Source organism: Rhincodon typus, chromosome 49 (assembly GCF_021869965.1).
Source record: "Rhincodon typus isolate 14 chromosome 49, sRhiTyp1.1, whole genome shotgun sequence".
In the NCBI taxonomy this organism is placed as follows: Eukaryota; Metazoa; Chordata; class Chondrichthyes; order Orectolobiformes; family Rhincodontidae; genus Rhincodon; species Rhincodon typus.
The window spans coordinates 4,138,773-4,147,353 of NC_063380.1; the positions used below are offsets into that span (position 1 = coordinate 4,138,773).

General features: G+C 54.0%; 2 protein-coding genes across 4 annotated transcripts in view; one reads left to right on the top strand and one right to left on the bottom strand.

Annotated features, from left to right (window-relative positions):
• Positions 1-2,378, top strand: part of LOC109925823 (serine/threonine-protein kinase TAO2-like) — a 17,955-nt gene extending 15,577 nt beyond the window's left edge. For all 3 annotated transcript variants that reach the window (XM_048620966.1, XM_048620965.1, XM_048620967.1), the window contains 3 exons: positions 186-398; positions 615-797; positions 1,334-2,378. In XM_048620966.1, the coding sequence (XP_048476923.1) occupies positions 186-398; positions 615-797; positions 1,334-1,819 (882 nt within the window). In that variant the 3' untranslated portion in view covers positions 1,820-2,378. The remainder of the gene's footprint in view (positions 1-185; positions 399-614; positions 798-1,333) is intronic.
• LOC109925824 (dynein assembly factor with WDR repeat domains 1-like) overlaps positions 2,349-8,581 on the bottom strand; it is an 18,600-nt gene continuing 12,367 nt past the window's right edge. The window contains exons 5-11 of the mRNA XM_048620918.1: positions 7,310-7,499; positions 4,709-4,817; positions 4,379-4,410; positions 3,514-3,613; positions 2,976-3,041; positions 2,708-2,800; positions 2,349-2,561 (exon numbers count right to left, since the gene is read on the bottom strand). Coding sequence (XP_048476875.1) covers positions 2,430-2,561; positions 2,708-2,800; positions 2,976-3,041; positions 3,514-3,613; positions 4,379-4,410; positions 4,709-4,817; positions 7,310-7,499 — 722 coding nt within the window. The 3' untranslated portion in view covers positions 2,349-2,429. The remainder of the gene's footprint in view (positions 2,562-2,707; positions 2,801-2,975; positions 3,042-3,513; positions 3,614-4,378; positions 4,411-4,708; positions 4,818-7,309; positions 7,500-8,581) is intronic.

The following is an 8,581-nucleotide window of genomic DNA, read 5'->3' on the forward strand; positions in this document are numbered from 1 at the left end:
CTCTCTATTCCCCCCCTCCCCACAACTCGCCAAATTCTGAGAGTCACATTGTGCTCTCTTCCCTCCCTCTCGCTTTGTGTCTCTCCCTCCCTCTCTCTCTCTCCCCCTTTTACTGAATGCCCTCTCTCGTCTGCTGTTTCCTCACTCCCCGTTTTCTCCCCCCCACCCCCACTCCCCCATCACAGTCGAAGGAGTTGCAGATTAAGAAGCAGTTCCAGGACACATGTAAGATTCAGACTCGACAGTATAAGGCTTTGCGGAACCATCTCCTTGAAACGACGGTGAAGAGTGAGCACAAGGCTGTGCTGAAACGACTGAAGGATGAGCAAACTCGAAAGCTAGCCATTCTGGCTGAGCAGTATGACCACAGCATTAATGAGATGCTGTCCACCCAGGCAGTGAGTACCGACCACTTCAGTGTTACCCCCCTGGGGCGGGGGCAGGGAGCTGGCGAGCGTTATTTATCCTTTTACTTTCATGATGTTTTCTTGTCTGGGGTCTGAATTGCTTCTGTAAAATATTTTCCGATTTCTCTTGGAATCCCCCCCTATTTCCTCCGTCTACGTTCTCTCTCCTTCTGTCTCCCTCCCCGTCCCTCCCGTTTGTTTGTGTAGCTCCGTCTCGATGAGACACAGGACTCCGAATACCAGGTCCTGAGAGCACAGTTGCAGCAGGAGCTCGAGTTGCTGAACGCTTACCAGAGCAAGATCAAGATGCACACTGAGGCGCAGCATGAGCGGGAGGCCAAGGAGCTGGAGCAGAGAGTGTCCATTCGGCGGGCACTGTTAGAGCAGAGGGTCAGTGCCTGGGCGACGGGCAGAGTGCTCTGAATGGGGGGGGGTTTGTATTGGGATCAAGGTGTAGTCACCAAGGGCAGGATCAAGGGTCATAGTATGGTCTATTAGTGATCGGGGTCAGTGGTCACAGTAATGGTCTCTAACCCTGTGTCATGTCCTTTGGGTTCACAGTGCAGTAACTGATCCCTTCTGTCCTGTCATGGTTATCAGAGTACGGTCTGTAACACCATGTCCTGTTGATTTAGGGTCAGGGATGGAGTGGGGGGGGGTGTCAGGGTCACAGTGCGCTCTCTAAACCCTCCCCCCCCATCCTGTCTGTCGGGGTCAGGAGGGGTCACAGTGCGCTCTCAAAACCACCCCCCACCCTGTCTATCGGGGTTGAGGTGGGGGAGGGTGTCACAGTGTGCTCTGTAACTCTGTCCTGTCAGTCGGGGGGGATCACGGTGTAGTCTTCAATTCCCCGTCCTGTTGATCGTTGGTGGGGCTGGGGGGTCCACGGTGCAGCTTCTAAACCTGTGCCCCCTCTCGCTCTGCAGATCGAGGAGGAGATGCTAACGTTACAGACCCAGCGGACGGAGCGTATTCGGAGTTTACTGGAACGACAAGCGCGGGAGATCGAAGCTTTTGACTCGGAGAGTTTACGATTGGGTTTCAGTAACATGGCCCTGAGCAGCCTCCCCCCAGCTTCCGCCTTCACCCACTCGTACCAGGTCAGCCGAGGAGCCAGCAGAGGGGTGGGAGGCAGAGAGGGAGCAACAGCAGCGTCTGGGCCAGGCCCAGGCCCAGGCCCAGGGCCCGGCTCGGGGACACCTCAGGCCTGGAGACAGCAGCCGACGCTGGCTACGGGCTCCTGGGCTCACCCGGGCCCCGTCCCCGGGTCACGGGGGAGCAGCCTCGTTCTTCGCAGCAGCCCCCAGGCCCTTCACCAAACGGCTTCAGGAGGACAGGCTGAGGCTGGGATCGGCCGCAGCACCAGCGTCACTTCCCAAATCTCCAACGGCTCCCAACTCTCCTACTCCTGACCCCCACCGTGAGCACAAACATCCTTCCTTCCTCCCTCACTCCTCCTACCCCAGCCCCGCAACCACCCCCCCACCCCACCTCTCCTCCACCCACCTCCCTCCCTCCCGCCCACCTCTGGGTGGACTGTGTCCTGTCTGCCTGCTGGTTTTTGTCTGGGTGATGCTGTCACTGCTTTTCTCGAAGTGAAGATATGCTGTTTCTGTTCATTGTGTCACTGTGGTGGTGTATAAAAGATTGGGACCTCGGTATCTCTTGGTGTCCTGTTCACTCACCTGCCAAAAAACAAAACACACAGCTCCCCACATACTCCCTGCCACAGAGAGCAGAGGCTGAAATGCCGACTGTTTTCAGGGAGGAGTCAGAGATAGTTCTCGGGGAGACAAGTGAGAGCAGGGGATCAGCCCGGATCCTCCCTTTTTTCTATGTTTGAAGGCGATCGATGCGATTCAAAAGGATCTTATCGTTGATAGCGACCCTCCGATTTCACTCGCAATGTTGGCAACATCAGAAACTTACAGGAAGCAAAAAAAAATGAAAAAAATACAGAAATTTACTGAGAGTGTCTCTCTGTGTGTCTCTTACTGAGATGGTGAATGGAGTCTACATCAGTTAAACTTGCTGATGTTCCAGAAGGTAAACGTAGTTCTCGCTGCAAACGGCAACGATTGATTTCTCAGATCGGTCTGTGGAGACGTCAATGCTGTACACCCCTCGGGGCAGGTTCCCGAACCGACCCACTGTCTGGATACAGAGAGAGAGAGAGAGAAACATTAATCAGACAAGACCTGCCGCTGACTCAGCTGCTCAGCATTTCCCAGCAGCTGGAAGTAAGTGGAGAGGAGGCTGGGGATGGATGCTGAGGGACATCCTGTCCCTATTACACTCACCGTCATTGTTTCCCGATGCACCAGACGACAGACGTTGCTCCTGGTCCCTGCAGCGATCAGATGGTCAGGTCCCAGCCAGCGGCAGCTGTACGTCTGGTGGCCAGAGGGTAGGGAAAGAGAGAGAGAGAGAGAACGAGAACATCACACACAGACCTACTCACTCACTCTGAGCTGACCCCACACAACCACCGTCACCAGGCCCCCAAGCTGGGGGCAGTGGGTGGGGGGGAGGAGGGAGAGGGACCCAAACTCCAGTTTTTGACCTTACCAGACTGTAAGCACCATTCTCCTCAGGAATATCTTGAATCTTCTCTCCCGATTGATAATCCCAGACCTGAGGGACAGAACACAGTGAGGGCAGTCAGGTTTGGGATCGCTAAACAGGGTTTAGTGGTTCCCTTAAATAGTGTCAGTCTCCTGCCTCTCCCCATGTCACTGAACACCATGTTGCTCTCATGTCCCTCTCGAATGCCTCGGTTCACCCTGGGTCGATCATATTTCCAGGCCCTAACCATTTGCTGGGTACATCCTAACTTCGTTTTGCACGTGACTTCAAATCTATGTTCCTCTTGTTCCTGGTCCTTTTCCAAACAGAACAGCTTCTCTGTGTCTGCTCTGTCCAGCCTCCACTCCACAATTTTGAAAACCTCTATTAGACCTCCTTCACTCTGAGGAGAACAGTCCCAAACTTCTTCAATCTGTCCTTATCTCTGACCCCTGGCTAAGTGACATGGAAAAGTTCAACTTCATCCCACAGTCTCGAGGCTGTATCTATCCCCTCAATGCTGTATTCCCTCAGTGCTCACCTCCAAACTGTTCTCCCTCCTCCACGAACCTGTCAGAATTTCATTGGTCACAGGATGAATCTGCAGAGAGTCACCACACAGGTGGGGGCCAAATATTCTCCTGAAATCAAAATTAAATGTTAGAAAACCTGGACAGAGATCCAGCAATAACATACAGTCTCCCGGTCCCCGTCCCACGGTCGTTACGCAGTCTCCCGGTCCCCATACCTGTCCCCGTCCCGCGGTCATTACACAGTCTCCCGGTCCCGGTCCCGGTCCCCATCCTGCGGTCATTACAGAGTCTACCGGTCCCCGTCCCCGTCCCGCGGTGGTTACACAGTCTCCCGGTCCCCGTCCCCGTCCCGCGGTCGTTACACAGTGTCCCCGTCCCGCAATGGTTACACAGTCTCCCAGTCCCCGTCCCATGGTCATTACACAGTCTTCCTGTCCCCGTCCCACGGTCGTTACACAGTCTCCCGGTCCCTGTCCCACGGTCATTACACAGTCGCCCTGTCCCCGTCCCCATCTGTGGTCGTTACAGTCTCCCGGTCCCCGTCCCCCAGTCCATACACGGTCTCCCGGTCCCCGTCCCGCGGTCGTTGCACAGTCTCCCGGTCCCCGTCCCGCAGTCGATACACGGTCTCCCGGTCCCCGTCCCGCGGTTGTTACACAGTCTCCTTGTCCCGCGGTCGTTACACAGTCTCCCAGTCTCCTTGTCCCGCGGTCGTTACACAGTCTCCCAGTCCCCGTCCCGCGGTGGTTACACAGTCTCCCCGTCCCCGTCCCGCGGTCGTTACACAGTCTCCCGGTCAGTGTACCCATTCCCCGGTCGTTACACAGTCTCCCGGTATTGATCCCAGTCACTGTCCCCATCCCAGTAACGTACCTGAGTGAATGGGGATGATTTTCAGTCCAGAACTAGACAGAGAGAAACACAGGCTTCATTCCACAGACACAGAGAGACAAACCATTAGTTAGAAATGGGACTCCTGTGGTTCCTCATTGTCCCCCATAGAGACAGTAAATCCCACCCTCTTCTTACACACACCATCCTCCTCCCCCCCCCCCCCAACCCCCCAATACAGACAGCAACCCTCACCCAGGATCCCCGTGCACACAGCAATACCCACCCCCCGGGGATCCTGTACAAATGGCAACCGCAGAGCCCACACACACAGCATGTCCCTGTCCCCAGCCTCGGGTCTGTACCTCCTACCTGCACAGTGTCGTCCCATCCTCCTGAAACCAGCTCTGTCAAGTTGTGGGGGTTAAATTTCACTGCGAACACACGGGACCGATGACCATCCATGACTGTTGGAGATGGGCTAAAGTGAATTGTAAACAATTTCAGAGTGAATCTGGGACTGGAGAGGAGGGTTGGGGTGGGGGGCAGAGTCTGGAGTGAACCGCAGATTGTGTTGGGGTGGGATCTCCGGCATTAACTGGTGGGTGGGGTCAAAATCCAGCAACTCCCTCCCTAACAGCACTCTGCAGGGGTGTCCCTACACCACACGGGGGACTGCGGTGATTCAAGAAGGCGGCTAACCCCCACCTTCTCCAAGGGCAATTAGGGACGGGCAATAAATGCTGGGCCCAGCCAGTGATCAGCACCACCACTCACCCCCCGCCCCACCGTGTTATCGATCCTTCAGCTAAGGGGAATAGGTGCTCTCTATCCAATGTGACCATCCCCCTTATAATCTTATACACCTCAGACAGGTCCCCTCTCAACCTCCACAATAAAAAGTCCCAAGCCTATCCCAGTCTCTCTTCATAGCTAAGATGCTCCATCTCAGGCAGTGAATCTCTGTACCACATAAACACATTTACCTATAGCACAGTGACCAGAACTGTACATACTACTCCAGCTGTGGCCAGACCAAGGTCCTGTACAGCTCCAACATGAACTCCCTGCTCTAATAATCTCGGTTGATAAAGGCAAGTGCCCTCAGGGATTTGTGGACAAGCTCCCACGATCCCTCTGCTCCTTTCAGCTTTCTAATGTCCTACCATCCATCTGCCACTGATCTGACCAATCCATCTATACCTCCCTGTAACCTCACACCTTTCACCTCACTGTCATCCACGCAGACAATTTTTGTGTTGGCCACAACTTACTTATCATCACCCCTCCCCACAAGCCCATCTGCACTGTTTATGTGTCATTCACCAGCCAAACACTCCACGCTGATGTTATAAGCTTTTATGTTCAGCAATAATCTTCGATGTGGATGACCCCTTATCAAATGCCTTCTGGAAGTCTAAATACATTCCATGCACCGGTTCCCCTTAATCCACAGCTCAAGTTACCTCCTTAAAGAAACCCAATAGATTAAGCAAAGGGAACAATTTCCCCTTTGATTCTACCTGATTACCTTCAACGTACCAAAGTGCCCTGTTAAAATGTCATTAATAATAGCGTATAACATTTCCCTATGATACATGTTAAACGAAGTGGCCTCCTTCCTTCAAGTATTGAGGAAGGGTCACTTCACCTGAAATGTTACCTTTGATTTCTCTCCGCAGATGCTGCTGAGATTTTCCAGCAATTTCTGTTTTCGTTTCAGACTTGTAGTGTTCACAGTTCTTTCGTTTTCACAACCTGCTTCCTGCCTCGTTTCTGATCAACGGAATTACATTTACTGTTCTCAAATCTTCCCTGAACTAACGGGGTTTGGGAACATTAAAACCAACAGATCAAATATCTTGGTAGCCACTCCTAAGATTCTCACTGTCTAATTCTCCCTCTCTCTGTGTCTCTCTCCCTGCTTCTTTCTTTTAATTCATTCACATAATGTGGGCGTCTCTGGCCAGGCCAGCATTTATTACCCAGGGGGCAGTTAAGAGTCAACCACATTGCTGTGGGTCTGGAGTCACGTGTAGGCCAGACCAGGTAAGGATGGCAGTTTCCTTCCCTGAAGGGCGTTAGTGAACCAGATGGGTTTTTTCTGACAATCGATAATGGTTTCATCATTAAACTCTTAATTCCAGATAGAGACTGAATACCATTTCTACCATCTGCGGCAGGATTCAAACCCACTCTCTGGATTAATATTCTAGTGGCAATACCACTAGGTCATCACCTCCTTTTCTCTTTGTCTCTGCCCAACCCCCTGTCTCTGTCTCTCTCCGACCACCCTCCCCATGTCGCTGTCCTCCCGCCGACCCCCTCTCCCTCTATGTCTCTCTTCCTGTTTCATTCTCCCTCTCTGTGTCACTCCTCCTTTCTGTGTTTCACTCCTGCCTCATCTGTTTCATTCTCTCTCTGTCTCTCTCCCTTTCTCTGTGTCTCTCTCTCTCTCTGTTTCATTCCCTCCCTGTATCTCTTCCTGCATCTCTCTTCTCCGACTCATGTTTCTCTCTCCCACTTCTTCTTCTCTCCCTCTCCCTTTGTGTCTCCTTCTCTCTCCCCGTGTCTCTCTCTCTTGCCCTCTCTCCCTCTCCCTGTGTGTGTCTCTCTCTCTCTGTCTCTCTCACTCTTGCCCTGTTCCTCTGTGTCTCTCTTGCCCTCCCCATATCTCTCACTCTCGCCCTCTCTCCCCCTCTGTATCTCTCTTGCCCTGTCTCCCTTTGTGCCCCTCTCTGTTTCTCTCTCTCCCTTTGTGTTTTACTCCCTCTCCCTCTCTCCGACTAATGCACAAATAAAGAGCAGGAGAAGGCCATTTGGCTGCTCAGGCTGGGTTTGCCATTCCCGGGGTGGGGGGGTCTCCCTTCCCTCACATTCCTGCCTCCACCTGGATTAACCACAGCCTCCCTCCATGGGGAGTCAGGAATCTAGCTCCCTCTGGGAAGCCCACACCCTCTCTCTGGGACAGACCTGGATGCGAAGGTTTGTAGGCACTGCCGACTGGCTGTATCATACAGTCGGATTGAAGCCGCTGTCCCTGCACTGGCAAAGCGAGTCCCTGAAGCATTGAATGCTGCTGCTAACGTCTGCTGGTTCTCCACGATTGTGTGCAGACACTTCTGGGTCGACACGTGCCACAGTTTCACCTTCCCGCTAGCATCTGAGCATGGAATTTGAACACCGAGATTGGTCAATGGCTTTTTGATCCCATTCCTCATCTCCCTGCATCTCTCATTTCCTCCTCTTCAACTCAACCCGAACTTCCCCTACCTTTGTCTCCCACTCACTCATCGTCTATCTCCCCCAACTCCACTGCTCCCCCTCCCCATTTCCCTCAGTCCACTTCCTCTCACCCTCCCTCCAGTCCCCTGCCTCGCCATCCTCAGACCCTTTCTCTCTGTACTCAATAACCCTCTCCAACTCCCTGTTCCCTCTCCCTCACCGCCTCCTCTCTTCATCTCCCCATTCCCTCTACCCCATCACCTCTCTCACTCTCCCCGTTCCCTCTCCCTCACCTCTCCTCTCACTCTCCCCGTTCCCTCTCCCTCACCTCTCCTCTCACTCTCCCCGTTCCCTCTCCCTCACCACCTCTCTCCCTCTCCCCGTTCCCTCTACCTCATCATCTCTGACCCTCTCCCCGTTCCCTCTCCCTCACCACCTCTACCCCATGACCTCCTCTCTTCATCTCCCTATTCCCTCTCCCCCATCACCTCTCTCCCTCCCCCCGTTCTCTCTCCCTCATCTCCTCTCTTCCCGTTCCCTCTCCCTCACCTCCTCTCTTCCTCTCCACGTTTCCTCTACCCCATCACCTCTCTCCCTCTCCACGTTCCCTCTACCCCATCACCTCTCTCCCTCTCCCTGTTCCCTCTACCCCATCACCTCTCTCCCTTTCCCCATTCCCTCTACCCCATCACCTCTCTCTCTCTCCCCATTCCCTCTCCCTCACCTCCTCTCTCCCTCTCCCCTCTCCCTCACCCCCTCTCTTCCTCTCCGCCTGTTCCCTCTCTCTCACCTCCTCTACCCCACCACCTCTCCCCCTCTCCCCCATTCCCTCTCCCTCACCTCCTCTACCCCGCCACTTCGCTCCCTCTCCCCGTTCCCCCCTCCTGCTGTTGGGTATCACAGGGCTGGCTGTTCACTCACATGTTGCCAGCAGTAAATCACCTCCTCTCTCCCTCTCCCCGTTCCCTCTCCTTCGCTTTCTCCCTCCGTCCCTCCCTCCTGCTGCTGTTGGGTATCATA